The sequence below is a fragment of the Anopheles nili genome, chromosome 3 (genome assembly GCF_943737925.1).
Source record: "Anopheles nili chromosome 3, idAnoNiliSN_F5_01, whole genome shotgun sequence".
Classification (NCBI taxonomy): domain Eukaryota; kingdom Metazoa; phylum Arthropoda; class Insecta; order Diptera; family Culicidae; genus Anopheles; species Anopheles nili.
The window spans coordinates 70,630,551-70,657,700 of NC_071292.1; the positions used below are offsets into that span (position 1 = coordinate 70,630,551).

At 45.8% G+C, this 27,150-nt stretch overlaps 4 protein-coding genes across 4 annotated transcripts; 2 read left to right on the forward strand and 2 right to left on the reverse strand.

Moving 5' to 3' along the window:
* Positions 1–2,185: 2,185 nt before the first annotated feature.
* On the reverse strand, positions 2,186–4,534 carry LOC128724969 (uncharacterized). Its single transcript, XM_053818689.1, has 3 exons — positions 4,233–4,534; positions 3,342–3,651; positions 2,186–3,139 (listed from the first exon to the last, which is right to left on the reverse strand). The coding sequence occupies exons 1-3, from the start codon at positions 4,532–4,534 to the stop codon at positions 2,186–2,188; spliced, it is 1,566 nt and encodes a 521-aa protein (XP_053674664.1).
* A 12,172-nt stretch (positions 4,535–16,706) lies between these two features.
* On the forward strand, positions 16,707–18,292 carry LOC128725285 (GDP-mannose 4,6 dehydratase). The gene is made up of 2 exons (XM_053819018.1): positions 16,707–16,784; positions 16,867–18,292. Exons 1-2 carry the CDS (start codon positions 16,707–16,709, stop codon positions 17,881–17,883), a joined length of 1,095 nt encoding a protein of 364 aa, XP_053674993.1. The 3' UTR covers positions 17,884–18,292.
* Positions 18,293–18,441: 149 nt separating this feature from the next.
* On the reverse strand, positions 18,442–20,457 carry LOC128723412 (F-box only protein 9). Its single transcript, XM_053817148.1, has 3 exons — positions 19,527–20,457; positions 19,136–19,447; positions 18,442–19,078 (listed from the first exon to the last, which is right to left on the reverse strand). Exons 1-3 carry the CDS (start codon positions 20,234–20,236, stop codon positions 18,763–18,765), a joined length of 1,338 nt encoding a protein of 445 aa, XP_053673123.1. The 5' UTR covers positions 20,237–20,457; the 3' UTR covers positions 18,442–18,762.
* Positions 20,458–21,512: 1,055 nt separating this feature from the next.
* On the forward strand, positions 21,513–26,286 carry LOC128727010 (ADP,ATP carrier protein 1). Its single transcript, XM_053820865.1, has 3 exons — positions 21,513–21,780; positions 22,477–22,973; positions 25,867–26,286. The coding sequence occupies exons 1-3, from the start codon at positions 21,618–21,620 to the stop codon at positions 26,110–26,112; spliced, it is 906 nt and encodes a 301-aa protein (XP_053676840.1). The 5' UTR covers positions 21,513–21,617; the 3' UTR covers positions 26,113–26,286.
* Positions 26,287–27,150: the final 864 nt, after the last annotated feature.

Genomic DNA, 27,150 nt, shown 5'->3' on the forward strand with positions numbered 1-27,150 from the left:
CATATGTAAGTTCTATTTTTTGACCTGAAATGCGTCCTACAAAGTAAAGGATAATGATCTGAGCCTATCCATTCAAGGTTCAGCCCGTATGCAAACTTATGCACCGAAACTGCAAAACAATTCCTCAACACGGCCATGTCGGTGATTCCCTCATAATCTGGTACAACATACAGCCATTGAATTCAGATTTATGTCATGCTCGGTGGAGGCAAATATTTTACGATGATTTGCTTATGCATTTATGCTTCGTATGCTTCAGTTGCGCCGAGCGGAGTGAGACTCACAACTGCCGCTGCTTGCTCCGGCTCACGAAAGTCATATTTTCCGACGGCCTTAAATCCGGTCCCTTCTACCGTCAACTCGACTTGGTTCCTGTTGATATTGTTCCCTCTGCCCAATATAAAATCCTGCACGCCCGAAAAAAGGACGACGTAGCGTGGAAGTTAAACCATCGGAAATATATACACGCTCCCAAGGAACACCGTTAGTTTGTTTGTGTGCTCACGTGGCCGAGTTGGGGAGATTCGAGTGACAAAGAGAGCAAGCAAGCATCGAAGGACAGCGCGGCAAAATCTTTTAAAACTCAAAGAAATCGTTCGCGAAAATGGCACACCGATCTAGCGGACCGATGCACTCGACATCCACCATTCCCGCATGGTGTTAGTTTATTTTGACTTGGCAGATTTTTTTCCATTTTTCCTTTTTTCTCCCCTATTTGCCGTTTTCCGCAGGCCTCCGGCAGGCGCACACAAACTTGCTCCGCGAGCCACCCAACCGTACCGACCGGTGACATAAATCAACTTTATTAGATTCGCCCCATGAATAACGAGCGAAAAAATCGAATTTAGAACCTGAGATTTTTAAAACAAACTTTTTCACCGCCATCATCGTTACGGGTTATATACAGCGCGTTTTTATCCGGCATCGTGCCGTTGCGCCTTTGGCCGTCCTTTGCGTTCGTGGATTGGGAATTGTGATAAATCGAATCGGGCCGGAATTGTCTGGAGGCGTCGCGGACCAAAACAAAAAAAAGCACAAAACACCAAACAGACTGATGCCGATTCTCGATCGTTCAACCGTTTCGCGTAAACGATTTTACACGCAACGGGTAATTCGGCAGAAGCGGCTCGAGTGGTAATGGTTTCGAGGATAATACGTTTGCGTATGTGTGTAGTGAAACCCATTACATCCTTCGCAAAAGGGTTGGTTTGTTAGTGGGGGGAACGTGTGATTAAATTTTCTAATTGAATCGAAACAATTCAACAATCCATTTGTAACGTGTAACGAGATTACTTCGGTGTGCTCTCGCATCCACCATAACTTCATGGTGGTTAACTCTGCATTCAACGAACCGAATTGAAATCTCAAAACAAATCCGCTCTATGTTGAGCATAGTAAGCAAATGTTTATTTTTTGGTAATTTTCTACGAGTGCTGCTAGTATTGATGTTGGTGATATTATGCAATGCGTTTTTAAAAGAGAGTATTCGATACAAATCAGCTAAGTTTAAGCAAACTCAAGTGAATAATTTTGAAAATTTAGCTTTTATTTACATACCCACATCACAATCAAGGATTGACAGCATTTAGCGACGGTGCCTACTACGATTATAAAAACGAGAACACTGTACAATATTGTTCATTAATTGATTTACAAGCCAGTTGCACAGAAATATGGCAGTTTAACGCAAAAAAAAATATTTGTTCGCATCCCAAGATCCTTCACATCGCATTCTCAACCGTCGGCCAAACGGATTTAGCAGAATTGAGACTGCTTCGGAAGCACTGAATCTTCCCGCACACGCAGTAGGCTATTTTAAACGTCACCTCGAGATAAATGACCGCTTGTTTGTTCATCATTTTGGGGCAAACTCCAAACCCGTACGTTTCAATTTTCTACCACATTTGGTTGCCTCCACAGGTACGTGTCAACAGAACAAGCGATGGTTAAAAAAATACCCAAAAAAAGTGAAACCCCCGATGCAACCAGTTGGGAAAACTCTACTCTCAACTGCAACGGTCAAGTCCACCGTCGTACGTACCCGTTAGTAGCCCGAAAATGTATTTACCCAAAAACATCCTAACTAGTTAGTTTGTCGACTTGAGCCACTGTCAACAGTGATCCCGGGGGTTGGGATGTAAATGTGCTTTGTAAATGGGACAGCAGCGGCCTACGACGACCTACTCTACTCCCGCCGCATGATACTTTCGATGGTGAAACTGCTCGACTTAAGGCTACCGACTTTCGTGCTCCGAATGTGCCGTTCCATCGACGCTGGCCGTGGTGGTTCGTGGGCTTTTGGACTTTCGTCTGAACCAGGACGGGTGTTGTTTGCGCTGCAACCCTTCGTCAGGGCGGCTGCTGGACCGGCCGAAAGTGTCGAGTTAGGTGCGATCTCAGGTACACACGGGCCGTCTCCGAACGCACCATAGCTGCTCGCTTGTTCCGGAACTCCTGTTGCTGCGTACACCTCGATCGAGTTGGACCTACGACCGTCTATTGGGCTGTTTGAGGTGCTGGCAGACACGGAGCTAAATGGATACGCACCCAAATCACACCCACGGACCTTCAATCCGCCCAATTCGTTCAACAGAAACGCATCCAACGAACCGGCTGGGAAGTGCACAGCGGGAAATTGTTGTTGGTCCAGGCAATTATCACCTTTCCTGCTGCGTCGGAACACTGGAGCTTCTTTCGGTTCACTTTCGTACTCCCCATCGGATCCTGCGTGCACCGGAAAATCGAGCAGTTCCTCGAGCACGTCCCCAGAGCTCACCGGAACACCAGGATCGCACGAATCGGATTCACCGAACTGCTTGAAGGTATTCGTCCTGTTTGGCCACTCTCCCAAGGAACCACCGGCACCATCCCGCGGGTTCTTATCGGTTAATGAAGCCCCACCAGAGGGCGCTAGTGATGGCCCGTGGACATACGGATGGGTACGGTGGTAACATCCGGCACCGAGAAGAAGCGCCCCCGGATCCGGAAGGTCGGTCGGTGACTGGATCAAATCATTTCGCACTATCAGATGATGAAGATCGGTGGTTTCGTTCCGTCGGCCACCCGATGACACTGCGTCCATGAAGTCTGGTCCCCGTGGCGGTGCTGCCGGTGGAAATGCCAGCGTAAACGGAGCTCCCTGTGATGAGAGTGGGAAAAACCGCACGGGAAATGTAAATGGAAATGGCCAAGGAAGCGACCGACGTACAACAAAAAAAATACATCCGATAAGCGTCGGTTTTCCCGGAGCAGAATCTGGAGGGTTTCCGTGTTTTCCTTCCGTTCTTTTTTTTTTGATAACTCATCTCCTTGTCCCTCTCTCTCTCACTCTCTAGGCTTACCTGAAAGTGGCCGTTGAGGATCAATTTCGCGTTGCGCTGGCGGCGAGTTCGCCGGCGCCGGTAATTGCCCTGCTCGAACATATCGTTCGCTGAGGGGTCGAGCATCCAGTAGCTGCCCTTGCCACCTGCACCACCATTACTGGCTGCCCCGTTGCCGCCACCTTCTCCACCAGCGGCAGGATCATCCACCGGTAGCGCCTTGCCAGCGGACGCCTTGTCTCGCGGCACCTTGATGAAGCAGTCGTTCAGCGAGAGATTGTGCCGAATCGAGTTCTGCCAGCCTTGGCGATTTTCACGATAGTACGGGAAGCTGAAATGAAGCCCAGGACCAAATGAGTACGGCATTGCGGTGCATGCGACCACATAAGGGAGCGTGATTCATTTGGTAAAATTTTCGAGGGAATGGAGCAAAAAATACAAGCAAAGTCGTTTTCATGTAGCAATGGATGGCTTTTACTAGCAAACAAAGCTAAAATATTCATCTGTTTTCCCATAAAATAAAGCATTCATTTATTTTCAACACGTTCCTTGATTGAATCGCGATATTTATAGGCTTTTCTTGTCAACATTCATGCTAAAGGAAATAACTGAATATAAAATATTGCCTTGGGCTTGTTAAACATGGAGCTAATTACACCTAAAGCTCATATTGTTTATCACACCAAATTGATTGACTATATCCTAGTTCTACACCAAAGAGCACCACATTTTCAAATCACCTGTGTAAATCACAATAATCAAAAGATCCACTAACGGATTATAACGACTGACCATTTACACATGCCCATGCTTTCACTCATAATAAATCCGGCCAAAAGCATGCCTTTCGCTTTTCCGATTAAAATCCCTCTATTCGCTCGCGAGAGGTGAATTCCTCAAACGTTCACTCACTTATCCATGATGTACTTGTAGATACCGCTAAGCGTGAGCCGCTGATTCGGGGCACTGCTGATGGCCATCGCGATGAGCGCGATATACGAGAACGGTGGCTTTTCCGGTCGATGTACCGATTTCAAAAACGAGAACGGAAGTGACCAGTTATTCAGCCCGAAGTACGAGCTGCCCAGAGTGGCCGCACTGTGCTCAGGATGCGGTAAATGGCGCCCACCCGCATGCTGATTGAACATTGCCAGCTCGTGGTTAAGGCTTTGGATCTGCTGAATCGCGGCCGCATACGAACTGTACGGTAGCATTTCGAAATGGAATATCCTTGTTTTCCCCCACTAGTAAAGAAGCGTCACTTTTCGCATCCAGCCTCTGTCTACTTCGTTGGGGTTTATTTTTTCAGGCACTTATATTTATCACCCAAAATTAAGTGTCACTTCTCTCTAAGTCGATTCCACTCCTTCCCACGGACACTTGACTCCAGCATCGAAAGGATCACTTTACTCGTCACCAGCACAACCGACACGATCGCGTGCGTGCGTCTTCGAGAAGATCAAACGAACGACTAAAATCCTGCCCCTTTAGGTCCCACTGAACCGACGGGATCTCGATTTCCCTCCCGGACGCCATTACCAGTTCGCGCATCGTTAGCTGTGACTTGCGCCCTCGACAAGAGCGCTCCCAAAACAACCCCCGGCGTACGATCTATTTATTTTATGCAAAACAGAAACAACTACTTTCGCCTTCCACAAACACGCCGTGCGCCTCCACCCACCAACGAAAGGACCTGTGCGCCCCGAAAGGCGGCCCCGAAGATCCATCTTTTTTCCCGCGAGGGTACGATCGCACGAACCGTGTCCCAAAAACGCAACCTTTCCCATTATTTATGCTTCACACTAGATCGAAACTCGTAAAACCGTGCACCGCGCGCTTGTGCGCGAAGAAGAATTGGAGCGTTTTATTGCGATCCCTTTAGCGTACGATCGTGCGTTCCGTCTCTTTCGGGCTTTCTTCGTGTGCGAACGAGACGGCACATAGGCGCCTGCGCACGCGTCCTGCGCTTACGCATTTATGACGGAGGCGGACGCGATCGGGCCACGTTTTATGACTTCCTTTGCCGACGATCACTGACGATCGCGGATCGCCGCCTGTTGGCTCCGCCCATCTATTTATTTAGAATGCCATGCCGCAACGCATGCATGCGAACCACCGTCACCTACGCACTGGGAAAAAGACGCTTTTCTGGGGAAAAAATCCAGCATTACCGGGGGAAAACGGTTTTGGGGAAAAGCATACGAACGAGGGCACACTCTCTCTCTCTCACTCTCTGCCGCGTATGAGCCGCCGAAAGTGAGGATTAAAGGTTCGGCCTCGATTTGTTGTCGCAGCAATTTATCATTCATTTATGAATGTGATCGTACAAGTAGGAGGATGTTTTTCCCTCAGGAGAAAATCTGGTACCGATTCGAAGCTAATGAGTTTCGGGGTTTTTACTTCGTTTGACCGGGTTAACAAAGACCCTATTTGGAAACTTTCTCCACAAAAAACAAGGGCCCCGCGGATTACGGTTGTTTCTTCAGGTGTGGTGAATATTCTGTGTAAAGTTATGGGAAAAAACGTCGGTAACATATCGATAGCATATGTATAAACATTCCTTTTCGGATTTTTAATGAGACTTAGTTTTTTATCGAAAGTTTAGAATGGGTTTCAGATGTTGTACATTTCACTCATTTCATTTGAAAATAATTAACTCCAAAGAAAGTAAATCCGAGAAAAATAAGATCACAAATTATTTTAAACTGACTTTCTCTCATCCTGAGAAAGAAACCTGTTAGAAATCATTTCAAATTTACGATGCACAACAAAGGGTACGGCTTTTTATTTATTTTTTTAAACAAAAGAACGCCCGTTTTTTGCATGTACCTTTTACGAATACATCAAGCAACTCAACACGGCTCCGTTTGATTACCTTTCGCACCTAGACGTCCGTTTCTCGTTGCTGGCCGTTTGAAGTTCACCATTTGCAAATTTTCAGCCACGCAAACATCCGCCGCCACAACGCGTCCGGAGCGAACTATTGACTGCGTGCTGTTTGTTCAGGAAGATTCCTTCGCAGACGCAGCGCCGCCAATAAGCGTCTTCCCAGGGCTCTTCGGAGTCTTTGAAGTCAATCGATCAGCCGGAACATCCGGGACCATCGGGCCGTCCGCAACTCATTAGCGCGGCGAAAGAGGAAAACACTCGCCGAAAAGACGCACAACTGCGAGGAAAAACAAGCCGTCGAGCCGAGGCGCTTTTTAAGCCGCACGCAGTCTTTTAATCTTTGAAGCCACTTGAAAAAGAAGTGTACTGGAAATAAACAAAACATCCATCATAATAAACACCTTCGCCGCTGGTTTACGCCTCACCGCCATTAGAGTGAATGTGCACACGCCTGTGTGTGTGCATTTGCGTTGCTTTTTGAAAATCCTCAAAAAGGTACATTCCCAGAAATGCTCTCTAGCGTTCCGCTTCTCAGGCATGCCGTAATTAGGGAGACTGTTTAATGGCTACAAACAACAATTCTTAAGCTGCTCCAGCAGGTTGATGGCTAATGGGAAACGAATGTTGCATTTCGCGCTGGAAAGGTATCCTCTCGTTGCAACCAAAAAATAAGCCACGTGGTAGGGAAATAAACTCCCAAAATTATCCCATCAAACAATTGACGTTTCCGGTCGCATTTGCGCCACGGCAAGCCTTTGCATCGACATTCGCCTACTTTGTTCACCAAATGGGAAACATTTTCCAGTGCGAAAACGCCGCAGGATGCGATCAAAGCAACGCGCTGTTTTACGATCGCTCTCGTTAGAGCGTTCTTTCGCGCGAAGAAAAGCAGGAAGCAGCAACATCTGCCACCAGGAGTCCCAGGAGCTCGTCCAAAACGCCAGCCAGGAGTTTCTAATTGCGTACTTTTTCGATTGTATCGCGGTTTGCGCAGAAGAAACCACAATCGGTGCACGGATTTTGCTTGTTTTGCTTTCCCTTGCCGACGTCACGATGGCTTGAGGCCGCTTTTTATGCATCCTTTGCTGTCATCACTCGGGAATGGATTACTGGATTTTAAAGCCCAGCATCCTTGGCCGAAGCGGGCGCACCGTATTTATTACCGTTGTTCCAGGCAATGTCGTGTCTTCTAATGCAGCCTCCGGGAAAACGCAACGGACTCGCATTCTGGCCTCTTTTTTCTTGCTCCCACTCCCAGGAAGGCGGTGTTTTTTTTTCGCTTAGTTTTCCATTCCACTCCACGCCGCTATATGTTTTACTATTTTATCTCCGCCACTTTACAGCTTTCGCCGCGGCTGGTGAAACCCGGTGGCGGGCTCGTTATGATATATTATTTGTTTATGAACTGTCCCCGGCCTGGGTTGCGGTCGTGCGATGCAAGCGACAAATTTGTAGCACCCAGCGCCGTAGGCGGCGAGTTTGCTTAAGTGTGCCGTTCCCGGTTTATCCTGTGGCCTGTGTTTTACATTTTCATGTTTCCATATTCCACCCGCTCTGGTGCACAGTGTTCGACGGCGTTATATTTTATGATTTTTTCGCTTACCGCTTCCTTGCACATACGTGCAGCGGATCGAGTGAATCTGTACGTCGAAGAACGATGTAGGGGATTTTTTATGAGTTTTGTTTTTTTGCTTTTCTTTTTTCGAGAATGAAAACACATGAGGCACATGGTTGGAAAAGATATTTCTTGTTTGAGTAAATTCAAATGTTCTCTTCAACATAGCAAAAAAAGCAGTGCAAATGTATAATATGCTTCTAATCCTGATGAACGTGGCTCTATATGAAAACAATTTCTGCAATCACTTCGAAACAACAACCCGACAATGACAAATATCGAAACGACCACCTTAACCTGCAAGCTGAACTCCCAAAGCAGACTCCCTCTTCAACCAGTCCGTTTTTCTCCGATCGAATTAGAAGCTGTCGGTGGTCGAAAGGAACCATCGGAAAATGGCCCCATCATGGCCGGTTCACCTTCAAACCGCGACGCTTTTCCGACCGACCTGAGGAGAAAATAAATCGGACAACCCATCCGAAGGTTTCGCAAAACCCGCCTCATCCGACTTTTCCCGGCACCGTTCCAGTGCGGTTGTGGTTCAGTCAATTTTCCCTCACATTTCCCTGCCGTTCGCAAATCAAACCTTCCCTCCGTTCGAGTGCGGGGTTTTATGATTGTTTTTGTAACGGCTTTAAATTTTCCCACTCACCGTTCGCGGCGGAAAAGTTGCAACTGCACACGAAATGCAGTGCCTGCGTGGAGTGTTATTTCAGCCCATGCTCGTCCTCCGGCAAGGGCGTTCGGTTCGTTTACCGGACGGATTGTGCCGTCGAGCACGTGACATTTATGGCTTTTCTTTCCCCCGTTTTGTCCCTACCAGGCATCCCGGACATCCCTGGTGGCGAACCCGGGAAGAGATGTGAAGGATTCTGGATTTTCCTTCCCGTTCTCGCTTGGGACGCGATTTGTGATGTCGCGCAGGAACAGGAAAAAAAAGGGGAAAATATTTTATATTTGAGCTGCACAAACAGCGGTCGCTCCTTTTTCGGTACGATCCGAGCGTTGCGCTGTGATGGAGTAACAAATTAGTGTCGCTATTTGTTTTCTTTATGTTTGCGTAATTGACGTTAATACAGTGAGAACGCGGTGTTGTTGGTACCGGCGCGAGTGAAAAGCGCGGGACTGAGCGGGAGTTGCAGTCGAAAACGAACTGGAAGCCATCGGTGAGTTTGTTTGCTTTTATCACCATTATCATGGTCCGCGGTGCGAAAGGACACTGCACCGGCTTCCAATTGAAGGTATCTAGGTAATTGTTTAGTTGGAACTTGGAAAATTTCTCTTTAATTTTTCTTTTTTTTTTAACGAGATTATTTTAAATCCCATCCAGTCGATGAAGTAGCACACAAAAAGCAACAAACATTGCTTTATTTCGGTTTGGCACTGATGAACAACAATCATTAGGGGGAAATTTTTACCCGAAACATGCCTATTTATTTATTGTCTCAACTCGCAGCTACCACGTCGAAGAGAAAAATATTTATCAGCATGTCCGTTTGTAATAAGTCACGATCGTGTAAAATAACACACGCTCGAGCTCAGTAAGAAAACAATTCTCCCGTTCGGCACTTACCAACGGCTCAGCGACAATTACTCCGCTCGATTGTGCCCATTTTCATCCAGCAAATCGCTAGCCCCGAGAAGGATTGGGCCATTGCCCTCTTGCAGACGCCTTCCGGCATGAGAGATCGTTTCTGTTTGTTTTGATTTGTCTCCACAAACGAGCGCAAGAAAAGAGTTGACCACGTGCGGTGGCGCGATCGTGACGATTCCTTTCGTGACACCAAGCACTCTGGCAGAAGTTGGTACACAGAAACATTCCACGACGCCGCTAATAGATGCCTTCCGACCGACCCCAGCTAACCGTCATTGAAGGTTCCTTATTGCTGCCTAACCTCAGACGGGTTAAACAAGCGAGGGAATCCTCTCGCGATCCGACTCGACTCGGGACGACATTCTTCTACGGATGATTCCGGTGACAAATGACGGTGTGCGATCCATCGTTAGCCAGCAGCAGGGAAAAAATGCGTTCTCATCAGTGGGGGTTTTTAATCCGCCCAGCCAAATGCCGAATTTGGGGCATCTCCATTCAGTGCAAATTGTAGCTGACTTCTTACAATGGATTGCGAGCTTAGCACGTTTGAATGTGCATCGGCCTTGCAGGAAAAGAAGCACTAAACCAAGAAGGTGCTAAGCTAATAAATCCCAAAGCAGCAAGTATATAAAGTGGATAAACGCCTACCATAAAAGAAACGAACTGTTCCGAGCATCTATTGAAAGTTCCTTTTTATAAATTACAATCAATCTAACAACACTTCAATCAAAGACGCACGTGGCAATATTGCTTAGCCCAGAGAATCCCTCAGAATTCACCTCAAACACTTACGATCTCTCACACATTTGCGCCATAGTTTCAGACTTTTCGATTCCGATTCACGAAATGTGTCAAGAATTTATCCCCGTCAGGATGCCGGGGGTTTCCCGAACGGTGGATAAAAAAAACGAATTCCACAACTTCAGCACACCGTGGTCAGACCCGGGAATACGTCAGAGGCCGTCGCAACTCGCACACAAATGTTGATACATTACCGCTGGAGCGAGTCCGAGCGCGCATACCGGGGTTTCTTCGCCACGCGAAAGATTAATGGCGCCTAGCTGGCAGGATCACGGTTTTTGGTCACCCTTCCCGAGGGAGGCGCGACATTTAGCACGCCGAATGTGGCAACTTTCGCGCGAACTGCAAACCGCCAGGCCACACGCCAAGCGCGAGAACGTCAAGTAGCGGGTCACAAACGTGGTGTCAGTTTGTTGGCCCCCGTTTCGTCCTCGTCGGGTCCGTTGGCTTTGGGTGTTATTTCGCGCGGAAATGTGGCGTGCCGTCTGGGGGTCACACAGTAACCGGTCGATGTAAAGTCCGGAGCATTCGCATACTTCCGCCCGGGTCCATTCATGAGGTATTTTTAGCGGTTAATTCAGCGAGCCTTTGTCCGGAATGAATCATCAGTGTTTGGAAAATAAATACTTGTCAGCGTTGTATACTTGGTTTCCGTTCATGTTTATCGTACGGAACGGCGATGAAACAGAGGGACAAAAGGACTGCATTCAATTTTTAGAAAAGAGATTTTGGAATGCCAAAATTTTGGAATGCTTACAGCGTGATGTGAAATCGAGGAATTCCAAAATTTGAACAAAAACGCCTGCTATGTCGGCTTCTGTTCTGACATTAGTAAGAGCATTTAGTTAGCAGATATCAGTAACCAAGGTAACGATGGAAAATCCAAGAATTAATTATAAAGGAAATGTGCGAAATGGCAATGAAATGCATCGTTCTTTTACATATCCTATTATTTTTAAGAAACTATCAATCCTATTTGATTTACACTACTTGCCTTCAAGATCTTCCAGATGTACTGAGACTCTTTCCATAAAATTCTGTAGTCATGTCGATGTATCAGTGTAAAAATGGCCCTGTCCAGTGCTTCATATTATCTGCGGATCAATCACACCGTTACCACGATTCTCTCGATTCATCGAACCGACATCAAATTCAATTGACATCATCATCCATTAAAATTCTGAATAGCTACGCATCTTTTATAATTAACCACGCTAATGTTGATGCATGCACGACCGCACATTTACACGTCATCAGCGGTTTTTCTCCCCCTTCTGATGTCAAATCGATCACCAATCCAACAAGCGCTTACAATCGATGTTCTGTGGCCATTCGCCCGTCCACCAAGCCATCAGTACAATGGCTGATTAATGAAAAAACCTATTTACTCTTCCACCACATCAATGACGAATGTAAAAACACACACACACACCGGACACAAACCATCCTGCCACCATCCGGCCCGTTGACATGGAACGAAACGGAAGCGGGCAGTTAAAATGGGTTAAATCGTTGTTTGTGTGTTTTCCAATTCAACCATTCGTTCGATTTTCCCAATTTTTATTGACTTCGATCTGGGTGGTTCCCCTCGCGTGTGGCACCACCATTGTGGCGGGGTCCACGATTTTCCCGTGTCGTAAGGAAAACCCCCATTGCCCGTCGACGACCCAAACGATGGGTGTAATATTATTTTCTGTTATTTTCAACATCTGACAGGCCGGCCGGCATTATTATTAGCTGAATTTCCCCATCGATACATCGCGCGGAGATCGGTTTCGGCTTTCGGCGGGCGGAATCGATATTTACCGGCGATCCTCGTTACCGCCTACGGTGAAACAGCCAGCTCGGATCTGAAAGCCAAGCCGCAACACGCGGTTTTCGAATGGCGGGCGTGATTTTTCTCTCTATTTATTTGATCGATTGTTTGTTTGTTTTGAATTTTACACCATTCCGGTGCGGGTGTGCGTGGCCTAAGGTCCCAGCGGGTGGCCCACCAGCCGCGAGACCCAAGATAAGCAAAACTCGACAAAGAGAACGTCCGTCCACCGACCGGCCAATGGGCAAAAGGATCGGCCCAAAACTCCGCGGTGGGGAGTTTTTGCTTTTCGGAAAAATCACGCCTTTTCCACCAGCAGATCGGATGGGAAGATGACCACGAATTGTTGCGCCGGGACAGTACGCATAGTGGCCAGGATCGCCGTTTTCCTAACCGTCACACAACATCCACACGCGCGCACACAAACGGAAATATACTTTTTATGGCCCACAAACGATCGTAAAATTTACACCACACACTTTGATCTTTTTTAGCACCACGGAATGGGCGGCCTGGTCTGGAAATGAAATGGTTCACGTTTCCACCGACGGGCCAGTAATTGGGAGCTTGGATTGGATGTTATTTTTTCTTCTTTTCTATCTCGCATGCCTTTTCTTTCTCTTCCATCCACATGATCGTCCGCACGATCGTCAACCTGTGGAAAGCGTGAAACGATTGGGTAGAGCGCGCTAACAAGGTCACTCGTTAGCGCGTTAACAACCGATAGTTTATGATTTTTAGCATGTTCTGTTACAAATGTAATTCGATACGATACGCTCAGCTAAACGGATAATAAATCTATAACAGCAATAAATTATTCGAAATATTTTACATGAATTACAATGCACATTGAACTTCTTCCAAACTCAATTTAATCATGAAGCATATTATAGGCTCTTTTTGTGGTAATGTTATCACTTTCACTTTACATTTTTTTTGTCTATTCAAGTCCCATGCTCGGGCTCTCATTGCACTATACCAAACCTGGCTCCGCTAACCGTGGCGCAATTTATTATGCCTAAAAACGAGCCTCATAAATATTTCAATATCCAATGAATGTCGATTAACTGCGCTCTGAATCGCCCCACGGGTCCAGCCGGGACGACCCTGGGAAAGCCGGAAAATCCCGCGGCTTGAACCACGTGGCGTTAGAGATGAAGCACAACAACAACAAGCAAAAGAACAAGGTATATTACTCTCTCGTAACCGTTCATGAGCCATTAGCCGGTTTGATGGCTTCATCAAAGATCAATCATATTTACGGTCCCCGTAACAGCGCGTTTCGGTCGCGGCTGTCATCGGGATTTGCTCCCGAGGCGAAAATCGACTATCCCACTGTCGTACGATCGGATTCTGCCACCGACGGCTGTGTATGGACACGACTTAAATGGTTAATTGACATATTTTGACGTCAGCATCTTAAGAAGTCGTAAACATGCGCCCCGTTTCGGTGCCGTACTCCGGACGAACGCACGAAAACCCATCAAACGGACGGTTTCAAAGCCGGCCAAGATCCCTTGGAAGCGGTCCATGCCGCACCAGGCCGAGGGGACTTTGGCCCAGGGCGTTCCGGGAAGCGATTTGTAAACAGATCACATTTTTCCCATACCCATCGGGGGTTTTCCATCTCGGTACGTTGGAATCTAGCTTCTTGGTTGTGCATACGATGGATGGTTTGTAGGTACCAGCGTCATGGAAAACCTTTGTAGAACGAGTGCCATTTTTATTTCAGCAAATAAAAGACATTCATCTGCTTGTTTTGGAGGGGGTTCGTTGCGAAATAAGTCGCAAACGCTCGATGAGACCACCCAACGTCAAGTGAACAATTTTACGATCGTGTTCTTAGGATCTTCGCTATTGTGCATGCGAGCGCTGCAGCACGATGACATCCTGATGTTCCACCGTTTGATGGAGTTGCTTCCTGACGCCGGAATACTTGCGAATCGCCCTTCGGTATATCGGCCCTCAATTCACCGGGCTTAACGCTCCTAATCGTTGGCTGCTGTCGTCGACAAATCTAGCAAACCTCTGCAAAACACCAGCTCCGAGTTTGGGTCCATTTCCGGGACCCATTTGGGGTGCATTTTTATAGCCTCCATTTATGTACGATTGTAGTTTCCGCTGCATCCGTGCAGCGAGTTTGCGTGATCGGTACGATCGACCAGAGACACGATGCATGAGTGGCAGGTTTTCTAGGTTCCTCCGGGACGGCATTCCGGTCCGGGGCAATGGAGATGGCAATGTGGTTAGTACCGGAGTCGAACCGAGACCGTTTTCCCCGGGATCGCTCGTAAAACGCGCCGTCGGCGAGTCGTCGGGTTAGGGAAATGATTTAACAACTTCCAGGGAAATGCTCTGGCGTTTTTAATGCCACCCAAAATGCACTCACAATTACTGGAACGAACGCAACTGAAACTCCCGGGGCTGGCGTTGGTGTGGGTGAGCCGTTGCATGTACCGTCGAGTGAAAGAGATCCTTTTCCGGAGGGAACTTTGGAACGTACGGCACGGCAAGACGATTGGTGACGGATGTCCCGTGGCAGCGCCAGCGGAGACAGTTTTATAGGTGAAAGTAATGACGTTTTTCGGGAATTTTACAACCACCCCCGGGTTTGCCTGATGGACCCCGCCGGGAAACGCAGACATTGCGCGGCTAATGCCATAGTGGCGGTAGTAAAAATTGCTCACGGGTAATTTGAGCCCCGGGTTACCAAGTGGCAGGATGTCCAATGTCATTGGCGGGAGCGATTGGAGCACGATGCGCATTGTAGTGCGTTTGGTTTCGAGGTGATCGTGCCATCGCAACGAGTGTCCTTAAAATGGTACACAAACACATTACAATTTTTATCTTCAAATAATGGCTCAAGAGCTCCTGATTTCCTCGTCGGGTGGATGCAAGCAAACAAAACATAACCAATATTTACTTTTGATTTTATAGTCCTGCCTTAGATAAGACGTGAAGAGTGATGCTCTGGGATGCTGCGCTAAAGTTCATTGGAATGGGTCTTCAGGTGCAGATCCTTGAGATCATGTTTGAATCATTATACTCTAGCATGAGGGTATTTATTATGATTATTTACGACGTTTATATTTCAAATGTACAATTATATATTTGTTGATTATTTTGAATCTGTTGGCAAGTTTTACAATTCATCGTTCTACAATGGCATCGTTTATTCGTTTGTAGAAAAAAAAGTGTATTGTTTCATCAAAGATTCTTTTTTATTTTATTATAACTTATCTAATAACTTTATCCAATATTACTATTTAATGATAGTTCTTGTATTATATATATATATATATATATATATATATATATATATATATATATATATATATATATATATATATATATATATATATATATATCCCTTCAACCCCAAATTTATTATCTGATCGGTTTTCAGTGACCTTAGAATGAATCTACATGTTACGTTTCCTCATGTCGAAACAACACATAAGACTGTTAGATCTTGGTTTGTAGCGATTAAGCTGACGACAAAGAAAAAAAAATCCCCAACAATTCTCAGACACTTCTATTTTAATACAACCAACTTTTGCGATCCCCTTGTGATTATTTTGACAACAAACCGACAAATAAAGATAAATAAATAATGTCGTGGAATGTCGTGGAATGTCGGTCATCCTTCGGTCACCGCTCGCAGCGGCTCTGCGAGTCTCAATAATCATTTCACCAACTCGTGGTAGCAAGTCACCAATTAAAACCAAGGCACCAAAGTGGTTATAAAAAAAGAGAAAACAAATTTGTGGTCTTTAAATTAGGTGGTTAATTTTAAAATCATATTAGTTGGGCATTTTACATTGAGATTCATGCTTATTGGCATACAAAAATAAGACGATGTGCATTTGTTCTGTTCTCACTCATATTAGCTCATATGAAATAAGCACCTGATATATTATTATCATATGTCACATTTAGCTATACGAAATCTATAAAGATTCGCTTAATTTCGTAACATTTCGCTGTAATTCGTTCTTCTTGCAATCAGACTCTTCAAGAAAAATTAAAATTTGAATTTTCAACCAACGTGAAATATTTCACTTGTCTTGAAATATTTCACACAAATATTGTTAAAAGTCTGCTTATTTATCAAACTGGCATGGCTCACCAATGAGATAAATTTAAATCCAAAGTTATGAAATTTATGTAAAATAATCAGCTTGGCAAATTTTTAATTTGTTGATTAATATCATAATTTTATATTTTTTTGGTTAAATGCACATTGGGATTGTTGATCAATTGACATGTCGAAAGCGACGTTTACTGTGCGATGATAACCTACGTGTATTCGTGGGAGCTAAGTAGGAATGTTTTGATTCGTATTGTTGATAACGAAGAATAGTGCAATTTTAATGTGATTTTATCGTATTACATAGTAAGTGATATGACATAGTCAATCGTTTGTGACATAAAGTTTCGCCATATATAAGCCACGTGTCGATTGGTAATAGAAGGGTTTATTCTGTTTATTGAAGTGGAGCAGTCCAAGAGGAGCGATTACAACGCTAGCTGAAAAGCCGGTTAGTTGTGCATTTTGATAACATTTTATAGCGTGTATGGAAGTATTTTCCTCCATCGAGGTATATCAAATCTACTATAGCCGAAGCATAAAAGGCACACTGGTGCTATCGAGATTCATCGCGCACTAAAATGGAAGGTGGTGACAGTGCAGTGCCAACGAACGCCAGCGATAGAAAAGTGGCGCTGATAACAGGCATTACGGGTCAAGTGAGTTGTTCAAACGATGGCATTGCCACACAATCATTGTATCCATATGGTTTAACGTTATGCTGTTTTTTTTTTCGCCCAGGATGGATCATATCTAGCTGAGTTCCTACTCGATAAGGGGTATGAAGTGCATGGCATCATCAGGCGGGCTAGCACGTTCAACACGTCTCGAATCGAACACCTGTATGCTGATCCCCGAACTCACAGAGAGGGCAAGATGAAGCTACATTACGGTGACATGACCGACAGCAGTGCCCTGGTGAAGATCATAGCCCAAGTGCGCCCGTCCGAAGTTTACAACCTGGCCGCGCAAAGCCACGTCAAGATTTCGTTTGACCTGAGCGAATACACGGCTGAGGTAGACGCGGTGGGCACGCTACGACTTCTAGATGCCATCCGCACGGTGGGGCAGGAAAAATCTGTCCGCTTCTACCAGGCCTCGACATCCGAGCTGTACGGTAAGGTGGCTGAAACGCCACAAAACGAAAAGACACCGTTCTATCCGCGTTCGCCATATGCTTGCGCGAAGATGTACGGATACTGGATCGTGATAAACTACCGCGAGGCCTACGATATGTTCGCCTGCAACGGGATTCTATTCAACCACGAGTCACCGCGCCGGGGAGAGAATTTTGTGACACGAAAGATCACTCGTTCGGTGGCGAAAATCTCACTCGGCCAGCTGGAATGCCTTGAATTAGGTAATCTCGACTCAAAGCGAGACTGGGGCCACGCCAAAGACTACGTGGAAGCCATGTGGCTGATGATGCAGCAGGAGAAGCCGGAGGATTTCGTTATCGCCACCGGAGAGACACATTCGGTGCGCGAATTCGTCGAAAAGTCGTTCCAGTACATTGGACGCGAGATAGAGTGGCGAGGAACCGGTGTGGACGAGGTCGGCGTAGAGAAGGGCACTGACACGGTTCGGGTCCGCATTAATCCAAAGTTTTTCCGACCGACGGAGGTTGACCTGTTGCTGGGAGACGCATCCAAAGCCAAGGCTCAGCTCGGTTGGACACCGAAGGTTACATTCCTAGAACTGATCGCTGACATGATGACGGCGGACATTCAGCTGATGAAAAATAACCCTTCCGCGTAGGACGGGAGTCGAAATGTGGAAACGACAGAAAACAACTCTCACTATCATTTGTTCCATACGTATATTCGATGGTCAGTATTTAGTTCCGTGCCAGACGGACCGATGCGTCTGCAAAGACGCAAATGGGTGGTAAATAATGGATTAATAAGTAACAGTTTCGTACTATGATGCAATATATATTTTTTTGTTTTGGGAAGTCTAGGCCAAATTGAACAAAATTGCATGGAAGCAAACATGCATAAAAATTCGAACAAACAAAGCATACAAAGCGCTTGCGAATATTCCATGGCGATATTTTAAAATAGGCGATATTTTATGATTTTCTTTACTCCACGTACTTTCTTCTTAACGTATAACAAACTATGCAGATAGATTAAAGTACTACGTTCCGTTGCTAAAGGGTGTCATAATAAAATGCGCGATTCGCGAAATCTAAGTATTTGCATTTGTGTAACTCCCTTCGCTACTTACCTATCCGGCACGTGGCTTAAAATAGACGTAGTCTTAAGGACTGCTTGCTTCTCAAAAAGTTTGCTGGATTATAGCCAGTCCCGGGCATAGCATTTTGTGTAACACTGATTTATTGATTAGTTTAGTGTGCTTTCACAGGCCATTATCTCCACTTCATTTTTCCTTCGCTTTCGTTTTACTTCGACGCACTAATCGAAACCCAACTATCTATAGACCGGTTAAAAGACCAAACGATTTTTTTCTTATCGTTTCCATAAGTAGAGGTGAAAAAATTTTAAAAAAATAAACTACTATCATTTTTATGTGCCTTCGCTAACATTGGCAAACGGTAGGCTACCGGATTTGCTCGCACTCAAGGGTTCGCTTTAGCGGAAAATCATCATCCCGAGCCATCATTCTCCCTCATTGCTACTTAAGTGGTCCTTCCGATTCTTGGTGGTAGCTTTTGACGCGCGAAAAGTACAACGGTGGATACTTGGTGGTGTTCATATCGAAATGTGTCGTCTTTTCCTGCTGGTTTCGCAACTGCACCATCGTGTACTGCTTCCAGTGGAGCTGGCTGAACGGTCGTTTTGCTGTGCTCACGATCTGCAGCTCTATGTAGAACGTTTGCTGGCCATACTCTGGTTCAACCTCGCGCACTTTCCGACCTGGTCGCTGCATAAGCGCTGTTGCTGATGGACGATTGCGTTGAATAGCGACAATCACCACATCATCGTGCAGCCTGAAAATGAACCAGAATTAAACCCGACCATCAGACACTGCTAGCGCGCATACATACCGATAGTGTCCTCGCAGAATCTCGCTCTGTGTTGGACATCGTTGCTTCAGTTTCACAACGCACTGTTGCGGTTCCTCTGCCGTCGTCAACATAAGCACCTTGCCATCGGCGAAGAACCGAAAATAACGATAATATTCCACCAGCTGCACCGGACGGTAGAACTGATCCTGAAAGCTGTTCTCCCCGGAGCGTAGGTAACTGGCCCGGCTGATGTAGCAACCGTGGAACATTATGCGGGGCCGATTGATGTACATTTCCCGCCACGATCCAAACGGTGTACCCTTCAGTGCTCCCAGATTGACGCCCCACACTCTGCGAGAAAAAGGTATTGGCGAAATTACAAATCATAACCCAAGCCCACGTGCTCGACTCGCATGACAAGACTATTTACCTGGCGCAAGCGTGGCGCCAAATTTCCGGATCCCTCGCGAGTAGATAAAACCCCCGACAAACGGATGCGAATCGCTCAAGCGATTTCATGTCTAAATCGTTCGACACAACCCACCGCAGAATGTACAGGATAACTTCCATTGGTAGATCCGAAAAGTGAGCTGCCGTCACGATAAGCATCCGATCTCCACTCGCTCGTTCGAACAGCTTGCCGGAACGAGACATCAGCGCTTGGAAGCGCAATCCTAGATCCACGTTCTCCAGATCCTCCTCGTCTTCGTCGATGTTCGCGTCTATCATGCGCTCCACCAACCCTTCGACGATTCTTGCGTTCGCTTCGGTTGTATCCTCCTTGGGCAGAGGATGCTTCTTTTCGTAAACCTTAAACTCGATGTCCGGCACGAGCTGGGTAGCACGCCGGTACAGCCGCATGGCTTCGAATACTTTGCCACTACGCTCCAACTCCGAACCTTGCTGGAATAGAGCCCGTGCTTGCTGCTCAATCGAACTCTTATCGGAGCTTAACGACGTCGCAGTGAGTAACGGTTCCAAATTAGCAACGTGTTGCTCCTTTTTTAACTCCTGATGCCATCGTTCGCGAAAATCGTCCAGCTCGGACCGCTTAGGAGTTGCGGATTCCGATCCACTGGACGAAGAGGACGAACTCTCATCATCGTCCTCCTTACCGGCGTCACCGGATGTCGAATCCATCGTTAGGAGAAGGTGTTACGCGCTATCTGCAAGGGCAATGGGGCTCTGGCAAGGGCAATCGACGACCAGTTGAGGCTTACAATTCTCAATCACGGCTGCTCACTGGCTAGTGAAAGGTTGACCGGCAACAATATCAATAGTGAGCGCTGTAGAGTCGTGCTAGTTCACGGTCACTGTAGCGGATAACTTTCGAAAAGGACAGCGGCGTCAAGTTGATTATATGCACGAAACTCTCCTGAAAAAGTGAAGATACACGATCTGCACACTGCAAACAGTCGGCCATAGTCTCTTTAACGACGTGCGAGTTTAAGAAGCAATTTTCCTCGCCACGAGTAATTTGCAAATGGGGTTTCAGCTGAACTGCGGATAAGCCACGCGCGAAAGTACTCACTTTTCGCAGCGGACCATTTTGTTACGGAGATATGTTAACAATTTGCGACTCGAAAACTTTGCTATGCTTTGACAGCCGCTTTCAAAACATTTTTCTTGCCAGCGAACAGGAAGAGCGACGGAACCGTCAAAACGAATCAGCTGTCTGGAACAGTGTAAGCTTTTAGGAAATTTCTCATGACAGCTGAAATTATTGTTTAAAATAAAGAATGATCTCTTTGCTTAATTGCAATGATTTTCTTTATTTTTAATGGAATATCATGCATGTACTCAAATGTATATGATATTATCAAATGTACTCAAATGTATATGATATTATCAATGCATATCTTTAACGTACTTATAGCGTGCATTGCATCTCATGCTTCATAAAACTGGAAAACCAGTTAACAGTTAACAATTGTTTAAGCTTAAGTTTAGCTATTGATTTTATCTTTTAAAAAAACAATCAATTTTTTTTCTAGCAATCTTTGTAATTATGATAATTCTAATTTTTCTAGCGCCTTGGGCAATTCAATAAGCAATTCTAGAAACACCCCCACAAATTCAATCATTAACATGCATACTAGATTTCAAAAATTACGACTTGAAAATACACAGGAATGTTTTGAATAATCTAGTGTGCTTCTGAAATATTGAGTGGAGTAACTTTATATCGTCAATCAATGCTAACACCTGTAATTGTATGCCTTAAAATCCTCGTTTGAAAGTTTTGGAAATCATCGTGTTGAAGAAAATTTTCAACCGCGATACTGCTGCCAAGAGAAAAATCCCCCGGTGTTGTCAAGATCCGGTACTGGCGTTGGCCTTCACAAGCTCGGGTCCGGTTCGTGTTCGGCGCGAAAGAAGAAGCGAAGAGAACGAGGCCTCATTGTAACAAAACTGGCCGTCTATTCTCTTTGAATTGCGCCCTCGGACGGTAAGGCCTCAGATCGCGTGCGCTCCCGCCGGTTTTCACAGTTGCTAGCGTCACCAGACAAATCCATCGAATATGTCGAAGAAGGCTGATCCCTACGCATTTGCCAAGGATTTCCTGGCCGGTGGCATCTCCGCCGCTGTATCGAAAACCGCCGTCGCACCGATCGAGCGCGTCAAGCTGCTGCTGCAGGTCCAGGCTGCCTCCAAGCAGATCAGTGCCGACAAGCAGTACAAGGGTGAGTAATAATTTGCCAGTTCCGGCCACCGGGAGTGGGCTGCCACGCGCTTCCACGGGGCTTTGTGGGTGAATGTGCTTGTATTATAGTCATGTGTTGTGTGTGCGCGGAATTTCCAAGGGCCGGGTTTCGATTGCTCAAAGTGGCATAAGTTGGAAGCGGTAGAAGAGAGAGAAAGAGAGAAAAAAAGAACCCCGTGTAATAGTTCCGCTGGGAATTTCGCGAAGCGGCGTTTGAATGCGACGAGTTATCGCGTGCGCCGTCGCCATGTTGGATTTTACCCCTTAAACCCGTGGTATGGGCAATCGACCCGTTCTCAAGGTTGGGAGCAACTTCCCAACGAAAAAAAAACATGATAGATGGAAAAATATCTTTTCCTGACCTTTCTCTAGCCCCAAAAGAAAAGCCACCTGCGGGTTAGACGTGTAAGGGGCGTATTTCTATAATTTTCGCACCAAATTGGCACGCTTCACGTGATACGAAAATCGTTGGTTATGTAACAGGTCACAAGTTGGCCCTGGAAATATTCCTCAGCACACATGGCGCAGCGTTTTCGCACTGAGCTCCTTCTGTTTCTGTTTGTGGGGGGTTGTATCTTTTGGGGGAAAAAAAGGTGGTTATGATAAAATGAACTAATTGCTTTTCTCTTTTTAAACCTTGCTCACACTATACGCCCTCTATCTCATCATATTACAGGTATCGTCGATTGCTTCGTGCGCATCCCGCAGGAGCAGGGTATCGGTGCCTTCTGGCGCGGTAATTTGGCCAACGTTATCCGTTATTTCCCGACCCAGGCCCTCAACTTCGCCTTCAAGGATGTGTACAAACAGGTCTTCCTTGGTGGCGTTGACAAGAACACCCAGTTCTGGCGCTATTTCCTGGGTAATCTTGGATCCGGTGGTGCTGCCGGTGCCACGTCGCTCTGCTTCGTCTACCCGCTCGACTTCGCCCGTACCCGTCTCGGTGCCGATGTCGGCCGTGGTGCCGGTGAGCGCGAGTACAACGGTCTGCTGGACTGCCTGAAGAAGACCGTCAAGTCGGACGGTCTTGTTGGTCTGTACCGTGGCTTCAACGTGTCCGTGCAGGGTATCATCATCTATCGTGCAGCCTACTTCGGTTGCTTCGATACTGCCAAGGGAATGCTGCCAGACCCCAAGAACACCTCGATCTTTGTCACCTGGGCCATCGCACAGGTGAGTACACAGTCCGCTTAATACCATCGAGTTGGTTCCGCTCAATGTTACATAACCATCCTCCTCCATGCCATCGATCCATGGGCGAAAAAAGAGTCCCTTCTCGTCTTCTGTGACGAACATCGGCGACACATGACACGTTTTTTGCATTGTGACTGAGGCAGTTGACGCCAAGGAAACTGTCGGTTTAGTAAACTGACCGGGTGGGGAAAGGAACAGAAAAATGCGACTTCTGTGTGTCCTCACAGCACCCTATCAGATTGTTATGGGTTGTGGCCATTGGCTTGGATTTTGCTGATAAGCGAACATAACACTAATATGATCTAAACTACGAACGTTACCCGCAGCAGTTCTTTGACAAATCAACCTGATTCCAGTTTGACATTGGATTCTGTCTCGATTATTTTACTCTCGCCAGCGATTAAGTTATATTGAATCATGGAAAATAATCATATTATTTACCCGCGAACCTATACTCGAAGCGTTTAACAGATATGAAAACTCATTACGTAAAAGAGCACTGTTGGGCGTGAGCTGGTATAGTGTCGTACGAAGCTACGAAAACAAGGCCTTTCGGATATGATTCCATTCCCTTCCAGTTGTGTAATCTGGAATGCTACGCGCTACGGTAAAAATCTATTGTCATAGAAAGCCTTCACAAGCATGGCCTTGAAATTAAACATTTGGATTATTTGGATGTTCTGATTTTCATCCAGAACTTTTTTCTGAAAATAACATTCCCCGCTTGATGTTGCACTATCTGTAACTAGGGATTAAAGAAGAAGTTGTCATATGTATATGTACAACGGTCCAAAGGGTGACGATGGTCATGCTGCGCAGGTCATGACGCAAGTGTCAAAATCTCCTTAGAACCAAACAATCGTAACCGATCGAAAAAAAGGCAATCTTCCATCAATGCCGTTGTAAGCGGAAGAGCTGGATTTGATTTTGTTTTTGATAAACTATGTACGTTCTAATTTTTCTCTTGCATAACGGCTCTTTTTTTTCGATCACGCGCGCACCTCCTTTTCTACGCGGCTCTCCATCGTTCTGTTTGGTGATTATACAATCCACCTTATAACATACGCATAAGCACAACGTCACACCCCGTGTCTGTCTCAGCGCACATCACATTGTCGGTTTATATTTAGAGCGAAATCCGTTCTTTTTCTCCCAGTTCCGCTACTTAACCTTTAGTAGAGAAAATACATTTTTTACATCACTTTCCTTGAGAAAACTTATAAACATATATTTAAGGTGGTGCTGCGTGCAGGAATAGATATATGAATAGGTAGTAGGATGATGGCGCGTGTTTTGTGCAAGCGCAATCGTTTGTTACTCGTTACTCAAGGTCGTATCAATTGACGGTGAAAATCGTCGACGTCAACTAAGCAGAGATGATGAGCACAGTAGTGTGCAGCGTGTTCTACTAAAGGTGTTGCAAACGTCTCTAGTCGATGCGAATTGTTGCTGTAATTTCATTACATTTGTGATGATGTATTGAAACTGTGTCCTGGCGGAACATATCATCGGCCACACTTTGAATACACGATGCCTCTGATACTTATCGGAATGAAATGCCGATAAAAAAAGAGAGAAGCAAGGCAAAAATCGTTAACATTTATCGCATAGCTCTAGGTCGAGCGATCGTCACCCTCGGCCTATCAGCTCCTCCTGGTAACAGAGAAAAACGCAACACAGCTAAGGAATCGGCACGTTCCTCAGCCACCGGCGCGCGACAATTGGGTTCAGTGAAAGATTTTGAAACATCTGCCCCTTGCATGCCAGCTTGCCCCCCGATCTACGTTCGTTCGTTTCTCTGTAGCTCTGTTCTTGCAGGGTTTTTTCCTACCACACAGCCCATGATATTAACGCAAATCATACGTCACAGCTGCAGAGCGGATATTTATAGGAAAGGTGCCACTTGAATGAGTGAAGCGAGCGGCACTCTAACATGTGTCGGGAAAGACTAGTGCATTTGAAAATGTCCCATACTTTATCCATCCATCTGGGTGGTGACAACGGGTGTTGTCTTCGATTAAACATAACCCTGGACTATGCTGAGCATATAAACTAAATAATACGTCCATTTCGCGATTGTTGCTGTTTTCCCTTACCGTTAATTACGTAACATCGACCTGCCTGCCTATGTGACGTAACGCTCTGTCCGATGGTCCCCAGAGTTACAAGTATTGGTTTCCTTGAACACATGGTGGTGGTGTTCCGGTTGCGAGTAAATCGATAACACCTTCATTTCGACCGGGATCGGAGATTTCCTCAAGCCATGCTGCTGCTAATGTTCAATCGAGGTCATTTGGCAAAAGAGTTGAGCTGAAGTTCGGTGTTCGCTAAACCGGAAGAGGAGCAGGAGCTGGAAATGAGCGGTTCTCGGTAATCACATGATAAAGCGCAGAGTTAGCTCGATTCGCTCGCGCTATTTCTTTCCTCCATCCCGCGGCGAAGGTGTTATCACTTATCAGCAACAGACAGCACAGCTCTGCGATCAAGTGTGTAACCTTGGAAAGTTGTACGCTAATAGAAGATAGCTGCGCGTGGCCTGTAATAACTCTGGCAAACATAACGTGTCACATGGACTGCAGCAAAAGAGAGCCTAAAGCCCCCCAGGAGACATGTGATAAATTTCTGCCTGGAATTGGAAGAAAAGGCGATGATAATGTCGCTCATAGAAACCGATTGCTTTCGTTCGTCGCGTTTTATTATATTTTGATTGATTTTCTCTTTCTCCAACTGTTGTAACCTATGAGAAAATCGTTTGGTGAGATGCTGGAGATGTAATATATTGTAACAACAATGGAGAGTCTCCATGGGGCATACACATACGTTCTTTAATTTGCATGCACTAATGATATTTCTTTCTTTTCCATTCCTTCAGGTTGTGACGACGGCTTCCGGTATTGTTTCGTATCCCTTCGATACCGTCAGACGACGCATGATGATGCAGTCTGGTCGTGCCAAGGCGGACATTATGTACAAGAACACGCTCGATTGCTGGGTCAAGATCGGCAAGCAGGAAGGTTCCGGTGCATTCTTCAAGGGCGCTTTCTCCAACGTACTCCGTGGTACTGGTGGCGCTCTGGTGCTCGTATTCTACGACGAGGTTAAGGCCCTGTTGGGTTAAAAAGGGAATGTTCTAGTGTGTTTAGTAATGTTCAGCAGCAGCATCAACAACAGCTGCAGCAGCATCATCATTAAAAACAACAATCTGTAGGCGTGTCCTGTAGGGGATGCGTGCATGGGCGCGTCACAGAGTAGCAGCAAATAGCAAGGCATGTTTTACTGCTACAAACCAAAACCCTATTCTCTACGTTTTATTACTTGTTGTTCCGAACAGACGACCTAATTGGGAAATGAAATCTGGAGTAGCAAAGCTAAGAGAAGGGCAAAGTAAAGAAATATTATGTAAAGCTTGTAACCTTTTGCTAGCTTACAAATGTTATATTACCACAGCCGTACCACTCATGTCCCCAGGCACAGCGGGACAACTGTCTTCATCCTAGATGATGAGTGCACATGCAATGCAATAGCGAAAAAAAGAAATAGCGATTGAAAACTACTAGCCACAAATAGCTTCGAAATATGACCCCGATTTAAAACGAAAAATAAAACTAGGTATTTATTTCAAAAAAGAACATTTAAACTGGATCTATTTAAAACATTTAGAGTTCCAGTATTCACATACGCCTCTGAGAGCTAAGCTTTGACTAAAGTTGACAAAAGTCTCCAATGCGTGTTCAAGAGGAAGACGCTCAGAAAAACTTTTTTTATAACATTTGTTAGTTGTACAAGTTGTATATTACTCTCGCGGATATGCAGCGAATTAGATTCGTTAGGTCAATGTGGACTGGGTTAGTTATTAGAATGATCGGACGACCCAGTCTTCCTTTTGATTGAATGAAGTGGCCCAATTTGTGATGGTGCCATGGCATCGATGTGTCCGTCGAAGTAGTAATGACTGGCGTTCAATCGCGACCGGTTCTGGTTTCTACTGGAACAGGCAAAGGCCGCTAAGTGGTGTTAGCGCCTATTAAATAAGTCAGTATGATACAGAAACTGTAGCATTTTAGATTGGTAGCAATGAAAACGTTAAAATATCACATAAAAACCAAGAGTTTAATGAATGGTAAGTCTTAACAATATTCTGAATATCAAACAAGGT

Excerpts from the sequence above, each read along its gene's own strand:
- LOC128724969 (XM_053818689.1), bottom strand. The coding sequence starts at position 4,534 with ATGCTACCGTACAGTTCGTATGCGGCCGCGATTCAGCAGATCCAAAGC. Across the intron at positions 3,652-4,232 it reads TACAAGTACATCATGGATAA|CTTCCCGTACTATCGTGAAA; the intron begins GTGAGTGAACGT and ends GCTTCATTTCAG. Across the intron at positions 3,140-3,341 it reads TCCTCAACGGCCACTTTCAG|GGAGCTCCGTTTACGCTGGC; the intron begins GTAAGCCTAGAG and ends CTCTCATCACAG.
- LOC128725285 (XM_053819018.1), top strand. The coding sequence starts at position 16,707 with ATGGAAGGTGGTGACAGTGCAGTGCCAACGAACGCCAGCGATAGAAAA. Across the intron at positions 16,785-16,866 it reads TAACAGGCATTACGGGTCAA|GATGGATCATATCTAGCTGA; the intron begins GTGAGTTGTTCA and ends TTTTTCGCCCAG.
- LOC128723412 (XM_053817148.1), bottom strand. The coding sequence starts at position 20,236 with ATGGATTCGACATCCGGTGACGCCGGTAAGGAGGACGATGATGAGAGT. Across the intron at positions 19,448-19,526 it reads TGGCGCCACGCTTGCGCCAG|AGTGTGGGGCGTCAATCTGG; the intron begins GTAAATAGTCTT and ends TTTTTCTCGCAG. Across the intron at positions 19,079-19,135 it reads ATTCTGCGAGGACACTATCG|GCTGCACGATGATGTGGTGA; the intron begins GTATGTATGCGC and ends GTTCATTTTCAG.
- LOC128727010 (XM_053820865.1), top strand. The coding sequence starts at position 21,618 with ATGTCGAAGAAGGCTGATCCCTACGCATTTGCCAAGGATTTCCTGGCC. Across the intron at positions 21,781-22,476 it reads TGCCGACAAGCAGTACAAGG|GTATCGTCGATTGCTTCGTG; the intron begins GTGAGTAATAAT and ends ATCATATTACAG. Across the intron at positions 22,974-25,866 it reads TCACCTGGGCCATCGCACAG|GTTGTGACGACGGCTTCCGG; the intron begins GTGAGTACACAG and ends CCATTCCTTCAG.